This window comes from Sphaerodactylus townsendi, linkage group LG16, assembly GCF_021028975.2.
Source record: "Sphaerodactylus townsendi isolate TG3544 linkage group LG16, MPM_Stown_v2.3, whole genome shotgun sequence".
Classification (NCBI taxonomy): domain Eukaryota; kingdom Metazoa; phylum Chordata; class Lepidosauria; order Squamata; family Sphaerodactylidae; genus Sphaerodactylus; species Sphaerodactylus townsendi.
In genome coordinates, this window is record NC_059440.1 from 30,323,712 (window position 1) to 30,336,844 (window position 13,133).

The 13,133-nt window shown below is 49.9% G+C and overlaps 1 protein-coding gene across 1 annotated transcript in view; it reads left to right on the top strand.

The window, feature by feature from the left end:
• IGSF21 (immunoglobin superfamily member 21) overlaps positions 1-13,133 on the top strand; it is a 155,961-nt gene that overhangs the window by 41,913 nt on the left and 100,915 nt on the right. The window contains exon 2 of the mRNA XM_048519241.1: positions 11,547-11,659. Coding sequence (XP_048375198.1) covers positions 11,636-11,659 — 24 coding nt within the window. The 5' untranslated portion in view covers positions 11,547-11,635. The remainder of the gene's footprint in view (positions 1-11,546; positions 11,660-13,133) is intronic.

Consider the following 13,133-nt stretch of genomic DNA (forward strand, 5'->3'; position numbering starts at 1 on the left):
GGGGAGGCAAATCGTTCCTTTGCGCAGAAGTGCCCTTGTAGGTGGAAAGCTAGCAGAGGGAACGGTTCTATCCCTAAGAAGTGCTTGTTTTGCTGACTTTCTGGATGCAGCGAGTTTTTAACCTTGTTTGGGTGCTGTGTGGTTTCCGGGCTGTATGGCCGTGTTCTAGCAGCATTCTCTCCTGACGTTTCGCCTGCATCTGTGGCTGGCATCTTCAGAGGATCTGAGATCCTCTGAAGATGCCAGCCACAGATGCAGGCAAGCCAGCAGAGAAACTGCTAGAATGTAACCACAACTCCAACTCTACAACCTAGTGAAAGCCTTCGACAATACATTTTAACCTTGTTCTTCCAAAACACAGTCCTCCACCTTCAGATACAATTTCCAAGTTCCTGCCATCTTATTCTCCTGCATGTGTAAACCAGCCAACTTGACTGTATGTGTAGATGAGAGGTAATAGTGGGGCCCACCTCTGTGTTTCTAGGCGAATAATGTTTCTGGATAGTCTTCTTGACAGAAAGAAGCAGAAACTCATGCAGAGTGGCAGTGGACATAACTTCCTTGTTGGGTACTTCGTATATTTAATTAATGTATGTATCATGGGGCTAAGATTTCCCAGGTCAGAATGTCAGTGCACTTTAAGGATGATAGGCAAGTTGATCCAATGTTGTTCTTTCTTTGGGAGTAGGATACATCCCAACTGCTCCTGAGACTCTTCCTGTAATCACTAGGCAGCCCCACCAGTGGCAGAATGGCTGCCAGCTCTTGTGACTTTCTGGGGGGTGGGGGTTTTGGTTGAGGATGCTGAGTTCAAGAGTCAAGCGGATTGCTCCCAGAGCTGTTCGGAGACTCCATTCATCTCTGTGCCCTCCTGGCTTTTCTGTAATGTGAGTCTTTTGCCCGGGTGACCTTGGCATGGGCCGGAGGAAAAATCTTTGTAGTCTGAACACACACCTCCTGCCAAGCCGCACTGAGGGCTCTGGAACAGGGAGTGATTTGTATGCTCCGCGCACGTCGCCTCCTTTTCAGAAGGGAGAAAGGCAGTTTGAAAAGTCATTTTTCAGCGTTTGACACAAAGTCTCTTTCCCACTTGCGCCCAGCCAGATAACTATCAGCCGCTGGAGAGATTAGAAAATATATATATACATTGTTTGGGAAAGGAAGTTGGAAGGAGAATATCTTCCTCCCTTCATTGGCAAAGAGAAAACGTTTTGCTGTGTGGCCGTTGCCAACTCTGGGCTGGAGGCTTGGAGGCTGAGCCAGAGGAAGGCAGAGTTTGGGGAGCGGAAGGAGCTCAGTAGGATATGATGTGATGTAGTGGTTAAAGGCAGTGGGCTCTGATCTGGAGAAGCGGGTTTGATTCCGCACTTCTCCACATGAGCAGCAGACTCTTATCTGGTGAACTGAATTTGTTTCTCTGCTCCTCCACATGAAACTGGTAGGTGACCTTGGGCCAGTCACATTTCTTTCCAAACTCTGTCAGGCCCACCGACTTCCCAAGGTGTCTGTTGTGGGGAGAGGAAGGGAAGGAGTTTGTAAACCCCTGTGTGACTCCCTATGGCTGAGAAAAGTGAGGTATAAATCCAACTCTTCTTCTTCTTTCTCCTCCTCTTCCTTCTCCGCCTCCTCTTCCTCCTCTTCCTCTTCCTCCTCTTCCTCTTCCTCCTCCTCCTCTTCCTCCTCCTCTTCCTTCTTCCTCCTCTTCCTCCTCTTCCTCCTCCTCTTCCTCCTCCTCTTCCTTCTTCTTCCTCCTCTTCCTCCTCCTCCTCTTCCTCCTCCTCCTCCTCCAGTTTGACTCTCCAAAGCAGCCATTTTTTTCCTATGGTCTGGAGACCAGTTGTAATTGCAGAATTCCAGCCCTCCCCCCCCCCCCACGGTGATTGGAAATTATAGCTATAAGTCTTATTTCTCCTTTATGGACGGTGTGGCCACACCTCCATATGGTGGAGACAGATGACTGTTGGCCAACCCAGAGCAATGAACACCTTTGGCTCAATTCTGAATGTTCTCATCGTGATAAGCTTTCTGGGGGAACATTGGTCAAACCCCCATCTGTTTCCCAAAGAATCTCTCAGTGCTTCTCACGTTAGAAGTTGCCCACAGAGAGGGAGGCCCAGAGCCGAACAGAACTGCACATACAAACTCTCTCTGCCTTTCACATCGAGAAAAGAGGAGCCCCTGGAGCAAATGAGGCTCCAATTCTCCCGTAGCTGATTTTTGCCGTCGAGGAGGACAGGAGGACATTTGTCTTCTGAGCCAGGGCATGATGGGTTTCAGAGACGCGCAACACAAACATTAACTCACCCCAATGGGCTTCCAATCATGTGGTAAGTTCACAATCCATTCCCCTCCATAAAGGATTGAGGAGAGGATCCACACCCAATCAGACATCCGAGAGGCAGAGGAGCTATAAAATTTTCATCACTATTTGGCAGGAGGCCACAGGCAGCTCTCCTTCCGAGCGGCAGTTTGAAGCTCTGGTTAAGTAAAAAGGGAGGGTTGGCTGAGTCCCCCCAGCCTTGTAAGTCAGGAGGAGGGAGGGAGCAACAGCCTCCTTGCCTTGGGGTTTATATCCTGTCACTGATTCTGGTTCTCTGCTTTTCATTTCCTGGGTTGTTAGACTGGACTGCATTGTGGACACCCTCGGGTGGGGTTCTTTTCCATTGAAGGCAACGTTTACCTAAACTTGGGGGAGTCTCCTTTTTGGAGCAGACAATATTTGCCTTTCCCCATCACCTTGGGGGTGCTGACCTGTCCCCTGCTTCTTTTGTCTCCTTCCTGCATTTGTCACCAGGGTGGGAATGCTCATGGTAGTGGGGGTGCTGATGTTCGGAATGTGTGCTAAGGTCATCACGGTCCGTGGAAGGGCAGGCTGTAATCCAGAGACTGCTCTGACGGGGGATCCTGGCCAGTTAGGGATCCTGTGAACCTATGGCACTCCAGATGTTCATAGACTACATTTCCCATCAGCCCCTGCCAGCATGGCCTGATGGGAATTGTAGTCCATGAACATCTGGAGTGCCATAGGTTCGCCACCACTGCATAGCTAAGCTGCTGAGAGTGGTTTCGGCTGCAGGTTGAGCTCATCATGGAAAAATACAACTGCAAAGGAGGGCTAAGTACCAAACAGTGGGGATGCTGCCAAATTTTGGATCACTGTTGATTTTGAATCCTTGCTGGTTCAGTAGAAGTCCCCATTTTCATTTTGTGTGAATCGATCCTTTAAATCAGTAGTTTCAAGCCATTTTCTGTTTCCAGGCACCATTTTTCCCTGTTAACATATTTATAAATAGTATATAATAAATGGCATAAAAACAGTGTCAAATAAACAAATAAACAAAGGAATACCCGCAGAAAAGGGGAATCACAGTAGTGATATAAGATTAAACAATGAGATGCGTGTATTCATAATCACTATATCTAATAATATAGTAAAATAGCTGGGTTGACCTCTTCCCAATCTTAAAAGTTGCAAAACCAGGCTACCCCAAAGTGTGCATAATTGGGGGACTCCTCAAGTATGCCCAAAACTGCTGGCTGATAGATTAACTAAAAGAAAAAGAACAAACTTACCCAGAGTGGCTTGTTCGGGATTCAGGATGCTTCGGGAGTGTGGAGTGTGCGGCAAACAACTACAGATCTTTTCTTCTGCCCTGCCCGGGGGACTGGCAACTCTACGAGTGAAACAGCACACTGGACAAGATGGACCATCAGCCTGGTCCAGTAGGGCCAACCTCCATGTAGGGCCTGGAATTCTCTTGGAATTACCGCCAATTGCCAGACTACAGAGATCAGTTTGCCTGGCGGGGAAGGCAGCTTTGGAGAATGCCTAGACTGGCATCACGTTCCCACTGCACGCCCCTCTCCCAAACCCCACTGTCTCTAAATCTCCAGCAATCCCCCAACACAGAGTTGGCAGCCAAGACCCTGGATGTTCTACTTCAGTTCCTCATAGGCCCCCCTGTTCCCTTTTTGCGAGCGGGATGTGCCCTCGCTTTTGGAGCAGTTCCCAATAACGAGTGGAATGGGTGGAGGCTGCCAAAAATGTTCCCGAGAAACAAAGGACTTTTGTTCCGTCCCTCCTTGGGGAACCTATTATTTTGTAGCCCCCAAGAACACCTGGTGCCGTCAGGAGCCCGCTCACAGCTCCTCCGAATTGGAAAGGAAAAAACCCCCCCCCCCCCCCCCAGCATGTGAGCGAGGAAGGCAATCAGCGTGTTATCTTTTTTTGCAAACGGACAATTTCACCTCGGCCGCATCTTCCTTGCTTCCAATCGGGCTGTTTATCTGCACAACAACAAGGAAAACAACCCGGCAGCCTTCGCCATGTCGGATTCCATCGTTTTGTTAGTGAACATACGAGGCAGGTTTGAAATGGCAAATGTCAGCAGCACTGTTTGGCTATCCGCACTCCTCTGCTCTGCTAGATAAGGTTCCTGCACTCGGCTGTCTCGTTTGGGAGTTCTTGTGCCGGATGGAATCCCCCCATTCCAATTCCGCTGGTTTATCAGAGATAGATAAAGTCCCTGATTATTGAGGCTGGTAAGTTGGAAGGTTGGCCACTATCTGTGTGCGAACACAGGCAGGCTTTTAGTCTCCCTGTTATCTCTGCAGGACAAAACAGAGATTTTCCTTGCTGCCTCTTTTAATATAAGGTGCGTCTTTGCTGCCAGCCCCGCACTGGGCAATGTGCAAACGTGATAGAGTCCTAACCCAGAGACTCGGAGACAAAGGAAAGGACTGTGGGAGGTGATGGGTCAGGGCAACAGAGCAGCACTAGGACCAGACGGCCTGCCTTGCAGGAACCATCCAAAGCTTCCTCGAGATGGAGCGGAGTTGAATTTGGAGGATGAGAGGCTTGTATAGAATCTAGGACTCCTCGAACTGCTTAAAATCCATCCAGTTTCCAGGGGCCACGGGCTGATTCTGAAAATGGTGGTGGCTGCTCCCGTTTGCCCCCCCATGCCCAGGTGTTCAGGGGTATACTGCCTCTGAGCCAGGAGGTTCTCTTGAGCTGTTCTGGCAAATAGGGACAGATACAACACAGAGCTTGGTTTTTGGGTTTACATCAAAATCCTTTGAGTCAACACAGCTATGATACCCATTCTCTGTTGGTAGTCCCCAGAGGCAGAACACACACAGGGATATGTGGGGGTCACGTGTTCCCGGGTACACACTAGCTGGTCATGTGGGGACAGAGAGATTGAACCAAGTTTTTGTTGGAGATTATAGTGTCGAGGAAAGTCTTGAAGGAAAGTGGAAGAAACCTGAGAAGTAGAGAAAGGGTATTGGTTTGACTCTTCAGAGGAGAGAGGCAGGGTGGAAGTTGTGTAGTTTATAGAGGAACTGGATTGCCCCCGAAGCCTGTCCAGTTGGGTGGTGGATTTGCAGTGGATCCAGAGACTGCTGTTCTGAGATGAGGCACTTCTCTTCTTGAGCAAGCACGAGAAAGACCAAATCCATGTTACGCAGTTTGAACAGAGAAACGGTCTACGGGGCAAAAGCTGCAAATCTTTGGGAAACTCCAGGTTTGTTCTGGTCTTGTTGGGCAAGGGGGGGCTTCACCCTGTGCTTCACTCCTGGCTGGTGGCGGTCGCAGCAGACCGCATGTCTGATTCAGCACCTGGCTAAGATCCAGAAGTGCCCCTCATGTATGATCCCAAGGTTGGGACTTTTGGCAACCGGAGACCCTCGGGCGCAGCTCCTGTGCTTCCGGCAGGTGGCTCATCCGCCCTGCCTCCCATGGGCTGCCTGTCTCCCTGCCCTGCCCCTTCCCTCCTTGCTGGGCTGAACAGCTTTTTACTTGTTTGTGTGACAGTTCCATTTAAGAAATTATTTGCATTTCTCAAATAACGCCTCTCTTGCTTGCTGAGGTGTCATTTCCGTGGCACGGGGATGAAATTGGATGTGAAGAGGAAGCTCTTTGAAATGAGCCCCTATTGAGGTGCCTTCTGGGTTACGGAGATGAAAGGTGCAATTTACCTTTCAAAAGGAGGAAGGGGTGACCAGGGAGCGTCTGGGGTCCAGGAAGCTCTTGATGGAGGCGTACAGCCAGATGTTTCTGTGGAGCAGATTTCAACCAGCTTTTCCGCTGCTGTCACATTTTTGGTCTGCTTAGCATGACGGAGGAGTGCAAAGACTCTGTTCCATACTACAAAACTTTTAGGAGGAGGGGGGAGTGAATTTTGTCCCCTTCCCCCAAGCATGTAGGTGGTCATTCAGAACAGATCTGACAATCGGGGCCTGCTGTGAAGGAAGAGACGTCCCCTGCCCTCTCCTCCAAGACATTTGGGGGGGCTTCATTAGCCCCTTTCCATGTTGGAAGACCCCAGGTGTGTGTGGCTGGTTGCCCTCTGGTGTGCTTCCTGCATTACACAATTGTGCCCTACCTGTGGCATTCAAATGGGGTGGTGGTGGTGGGGGGACCCAAAATGCCTCTCAGTTTCCAGTTGCAGAGGGCAGAGTAATCGGTTAGGACTGGGTTTGCATCTCTGTTGGTCATGGAGCTCCTTGGGTGCCCTGAGGCTGATCACCCCTTCTCAGCCTTGCTTGCTTCACAGGATTTCTGTGGGGGTTGACTGTAGGGTTGCCAACCTCCCAGTGGGGCCTAGAGATCCCTGGAATTACAACTGGTCTCCAGATCACAGAGGAAACGGCTGCTTCAGCCGTGGACTCCGTGGCGTCGTGCCCTGCTAATGACCTTCCCTCCTCCAAACCTTCCTTCCCCAGGCCCCACCCCGGAACCTCCAGAAATTTCCCCAGCTAATGTTGTCAACCCTAATAGAACGGGGGAAAGGGCAGTTCTGAAGTTGGTGGGTGAGATGGGCCCTGGCTGGAGAGCCAGCCGGGCAGCCCTTTGAGCTGGTGGCCTGTGGTCCCTCCTGGGTTTCTCGCAGGCAGAGGGCATTGAAGACCCCTGATCCGCACTGGAGAAAAGCTGTGCCCTCCTCTGCCCTCGCAAGCCTGCCACTGCAAGCACGTTAGCAGGCCGGGAGATAGGAGAGCCGGGATTTCGGTCTCTCTCATCCATAATACATTTTCCTCCAGGTGCTTTTCCACAGCTGTCGAAAGTCACCCTGGCAACTTAGGTGCTTGGCAATTCCACGTTGTGTTCCAACAGGGGACCTTAAATTTTTAAAACTCTGCTGCCTCTTCTCTGCCCCCACCCCCACCCCACCCCCACTTAAGCCTGTGATTCCAAAGCCCGCTCTTGTTTTTGAAATGTGCCTTGATTAATATTTCCAAAGATAGACTGAGATGTTTCTGGTCCGTATATTTTCAGTCTGTGCTGAAAGACAGAATTTTAAGTTTTTAAGCTGCTTTTCCACCATAAAGGCCCTCAAAGGAGCTTATAATGAAATAGCTCAAAAACACAGAGTGGATATTCTTAAACCAGTAAAAATGAATGGACACATCTTACCATTAAAAATGGCAGCCTTGTTGCAAATAAAATCCAGGTCTCAGAACGTCTGGTGCAAGCAGCGAGCAATCCTAAACAGGCCTGTTCAATTACTCCCAGGAAAATTTTCCTAGGATTGCACAGTTAATTGTCTAATTTTTGTCCGTGGGGTGGCCCAAGAGCCTCCCCCATTGGCCGCTGTAGGAGCCAGACTGATTTGGAGTTTAGAGAAATTAACAGATTCAGCAATAGGGTGTTGTGGGTTTTCCAGGTTGTATGGCCGTGTTCCAGTAGCATTCTCTCCTGACGTTTTGCCTGCTGGCACCATAGATGCAGGTGAAACATCGGGAGATAATGCTGCTGGAACATGGCCATACAGCCCGCAACACCCTAACGGTTGTTGCCATCAAAGCCTTCAACAATAGATTTAGCAATGCTAATACTTGATTGATGCAGAAATCATTTTGGAAAACGTGTGTGATTTACAGGAGAAATCCTGTTAAGGAAACAGACAATGTCACCCGAATCATGAATTGCTGGTCCATTTTGAATTGTGGAGGGGAAAATAGAATTCTGATTCTGGGGTCAGAAGAACAGGGTTGAGAAATCTGAGAGGGGAAGGGCCGGTGGCTCAGTGGAACAACCTCTACTTGGTACGCAGGTTCAATCCTGGGCATCTCCTGTTAAAAGGACCAGGTAGTAGAAATCATAAGTGTCAAACCCGCGGCCTTCCAGATGTTATGGACTACAGTTCCCATGATCCTCTGCCAGCATCATGCTTTGACATCTGTGTAGTACAGTGATGGCGAACCTTTTCGAGACCGAGTGCTCAAATTGCAACCCAAAACCCACTTATTTATCACAGAGTGCCAACACGGCAATTTAACCTGAATACTGAGGTTTTAGTTTAGAAAAAAACGGTTGGCTCCAAGACGTGTGTTGCTTGGGAGTAAGCTTGGTGGTAGTCGGTGGCTTCGTTTTGAAGCAACCATGTAACACTTCCAATGGGTGAATCATGACCCTAGGAGGATTTACTCAGAAGCAAGCCCCTTTGCCAGCAACCAAGCTTACTCCCAGGTAAAGGATCGCGCTTTAGTTCTTTGCATGAAAATCAGTGGGGTTTAACAGTGCTTAACAGGGTTACCTACACTGCTTCCCCAAAACTAGGTCTTAGGTTTAATGCTAATAATTGAGCCCAGTGGCCCAGGCCAGCCTAGATGTGTGGGGGGGGGGGGCGACTCTGCTTGCGTGTGCCCACAGAGAGAGCTCTGAGTGCCACCTCTGGCACCCGTGCCATAGGTTCGCCACCACTGGTGTAGTAGATGATTTGGAAGACTTTTCTCTGCCCAGGACCCTGGAGAGCTCCTCCCAGTGGTCTGATGTACATATAAAGCCAACTTTATACGTACATATCTGTGAGAGGACCCCTGTCCCGAAATCCTCCTCCTGGTTCTGGGCTTGCCTACCCCCCCCCCCTTTGAATCTGGCTTACTTGCTTGAGTCACCCCTTCCCAGGCCCCTCGTTGACTCCCCCGGCAGGGTGCCTTTTTGCGCGACTTCTCACGCTCCTCTCCGAATGCCTGACAGAGACGAATCTTTGCAATCATCGCCCCGTGTGGCCCTGTCTAATTCTTAAATATGGCCCATTATTTTGTTAAATGTATCTTAATAGGCGAGGCATAAAAGTTCTTGCTGAGAGAGGGGAAGGAGGGAGACGGAACCGTCCAAAGTAATGAAGTGTCAAGTTAATGGAGTTGGCTCTGTCCAGCCTCCCAAGGACCGCGGATTGGGGGGGAGGGGGGGAGCTGTTTTTAAAAAAAGCCATCTGCCTTTCCTTGCTGATTCATCTCCTTTGCAGCCAATTACGCTGGATTGGTCGGATGGAGAGATTTTTCTGAAACTTTGAAAAAGGGACCTGGGACCCGTCTGGAAGGGAGGGTGGATCATACGTGGGCCTCGAACTGCGAGCCTGTAGTTAATCCGTACAGGGTGCCCCTGAGTTTGGATTCTTGGCTGACAGCCCCCATCTTACTGCTGGGGAGCCACCCATGGAAGACAGGTGGTTTTTGTGGGCTTTCCGGGCTGTTTGGCCGTGGTCTGGTAGATCTTGTTCCTAACGTTTCGCCTGCATCTGTGGCTGGCACACTGACACAGTGTGTAACAGACTTCCCTCTGTGATACACCTCTGAAGATGCCAACCACAGATGCAGGCGAAACATTAGGAGCAAGATCCATCAGACCACGGCCACACAGCCCGGAAAACCCACCAGAACCAGTTGAATCCGGCCGTGAAAGCCTTCAACAATGCCGTGGAAGACAATTGGTCCATTCAGAGCATCTGCTTCTGTTTATGGGTTTTCTAGGGCATCTTCTTAGATGAGTGGGATGCTGGCTTAGATGGAGTCATTCACTTGGTCCAGGGGTTAGATGGAGTTATCCCTTTCATCCTGAGTCTTGTTGGGTGGATGGGGGGGGGGAGGTTTGCTCTACAGACCCCCCCCCCGAATCTTCTTGGAGGAGATACACTCTGAGCCACATTTTGCAGACTAGCAGAGAAGAAACCAAATTTGTGACCGCATCTTATTTTACAGAGAAATAAATCTGTGTTGGTCTTTGGGTTACATGGTGGTTTGAGAGATATGGCACTCTGCACATCCTCAGAGGTTATTTTAATGCCATCTGTCTCAGAGCTGGACCTTGATATTGAGAATAGTGTTTCGGGATCGCGCCTGGGTGCTATTAAGCCCCCAAAGTGTCTGCGCTGTAAGTTCTTCCTCCGTTTCCGGAAGACTGGTCAAAATATTATTTTTCCCATGTAATCCAGTAAGCCGACTTTGCTCCATTTAGATGTTATAATATCCTCTGAAATGGAATCTTTGGCACCATTAATGAGAAATGTGCCGGAAGCAAGGTTTCCAGTTCCACCTGCAGCAGGTTACATTTGTAAAAGCGAAAGGGGGGGGGGCGGATTATACAAAATTTCTCCTCCTGTTCCTCTTAAGTGGAATTTCCAGGTTCCTTCCATCTCCAGCAGTTGCTTTCCAAATGAATGGCTAAGGAAAAATTGCATCCCCCCCTTTTTTTTATTTTGAGTAAACCTCTTTCCTTCCACCGCCTGCCAGCAGGGATTGTGTTTCTCAACCCAATGATCTGAGGGCTTCTGGCTACTGCTTTTTTATCCCGGGGAGGAGCTTGCTTCAGTGTGAAGCTGTCTTATGCCAGATCAGGGCTCTGAGTCCGTCTCGCTCTGAGGAGCCTCTTTCAACCAGCAGTGGCTCTCCTGGGTTACAGGCATGGAAAAGCCGACCCTGCTGGGAGGTCTCGGCAGGGATAGGAGGCAAGGAGATCCACTGAGCCGAATCCTGGTTCCACTGGCCCAGCCTCGCCTCTTCTGACTGCTGGGGTCTGAGACCGAGAGCGGCCCCCTCAGCTCTTGAACCGGAGGCTGATCTTGGGGTTATTGACAGGCAAGGCAGAAGTTCTGCCACGCAGGCAGGGCCCTCCCGAAAGGACGTCTGTCCCTGACATGGGACAGAAAGAAAGCAGTGATCCCCTCCCCCACACATATCTGAAACGCAGCAGCTGCCACGGAGAATTGTATTCAGAAAACAAGGGGAAGAATGCAGAGTCAAGGGGTGTTACTTAGGGTTGCCAGGCTCCAGGTGTGGGCTGGAGACCTCCCAGAATGCAGAGGTTGCTTCCCCTGCAGGGGGAATGGCTGCTCTGGAGGGTGGGCCCTCTGGCATTATACCTGGCCACCTGCCATTGCATCCTGCTGTGGTCTCTCCCCTTCCCAAACTCTGCCTACCACAGAATCTGCTCTCAAATCTATAGGAATTTCCCAATGCAGAGTTAGCAGCCCTGGGATAACTCCTAGCCCCTTTCTCATTCTAAAATGCCTCCTTTTCAGTTCTGGCTGCTTTAAAATTAGCTCTTGTCGTTTTCCGCATGTTGAAAATGGAGCCTCCATGCTGCGAGGCAGGATACCTGTTGTTTCCAGATGCTGAGTAATGGAGAAAGTGGTTGCCTGAGCTATTGCCTCCTTACGATATACTTTAAGTGGTGAGGAAACCTGGTTGCTGAGTGGACCTTGAATCCAGTCCAGCAAAGTCACTCCTGTGTTCACACGGATCCTTCTTCTTTCTAGGCTACCTGACCGTCAGCATCGAGCCGCTTCCTCCAGTGGTGGTTGGGGATGCTGTGACTTTGAAATGCAACTTCAAGACCGATGGCAGGATGCGGGAGATAGTCTGGTACCGGGTAAGTGTGTCGCACCCGTCTTTGAGTTCCTGCTGCACTGTTTGGTATATGTTGGGAGATCAGAGGCAAGGGGAGTTCACAGGAAGTTTCAGACCCTCCCCCGCCCCAAAAGACTAAATCCCCTTTCCATGCATTTCTGGTATTCAGTAATTCCAAGACATGCGCTGGGCAAGCGCACCATGTTCCCGAGTGGCTACAGAACCCACAAGCAGGGTGAAAAAAGCCCTCTCCTGCTCTTCTGCACAGTTGACTTCTTCAGACCTGATGCGGTGGAACTCTCAGAACAAGAACTCATGAAGAAGTCTAATGGGCAGACTCCACAGACAGGGGAGGGTAACACTTACCCTAGAGGCCAGCCTTTTGGGTTGTTTGAGGGAGTTGCATTTCTACCTTTTGTAAAGTTCTCCACCCTTTCTCTGGTGAACGGCTGGGTTAAAATTCAAGCATCTCTGTGCACAATGGACAGTGAATTATCTGACAGCTCTCTCACCCCCACCCCCACCCCACGCTCAAACCCTAGATTGTGTTAGCAAACTGTGTCAAGCGCCATTTAGTTCCAGGTCACCTGGACAGCAGCGCCAGCCAGAGGTCTATTTATCTCAAAACCCATTAAGTCGTTTCAGGGGATGACGGGAGTTTAACCCTGCTGGGGGACGTGATGGCCATCGTTCTCTCGCTCTCTCGCTCTCTCTCTCTGTCCCTGCCTCCTGCCTCACTGTTTGCTCTCTGCCAATCTGCTCTGGGAAGATGGAGAAAATTATTACTGCCTGTATATCTGATCTCTTTGGTTGCCGTTCCTCCAGTAGTCAGCAAAAAAAGCATTAATCTGTTTTGAGTGTATTCTGGGCTTGGAGTTTGTCTGCTGGATGTATTCAAAACTGAAAATAGGTCTGGAAATCAGGGTTTTGGTGAATGTTGCACACGTTGGATGGGGGTGTCAAATATTGCCAAATATCACCCCTTGTGCTCTGTTTCATTGTTTCCCTGCTTTGTTGCTGCTTTGGGGGCAATTTAAAAGACAAGCCCCCCCACCAACAGTCTTTGTCTTCCTGAGCACAGTCCCAGCTAATCAGAGTATAAAGCTCCCTAATCACCCAGAGAGAGCACAACTCACTATCCCTGCTTAAAACTCTAAGGATGAGAAGTTAGTGAAGCATTTGAAAGGCACTGCAAACAGTATGAAGGGCTCCAACCACTCCCTTCGCAACTGCTGGGAGATTGGGAGGGCAGAGTTTGGGGATGATGTGATGTCACTTCCGGGTGCCGTTCTGGCATGTCTCCCCTACCCTCTATGCTCTTTCCTGAATTGTCATTATAAGGTGGCTGTTTTCTTCTTCTGCTCTTCTCAGTTCCTCAGGGATGGGGGAGGGATTGGGGCTGGGAGTGTGTGATTCCCTGCCCAGTGCAGATAAATGGGAGACCTGTCAGTCTAGTGCAGGGGTCTAGCAACCTTTACCACCCAAAGAGCCATTTG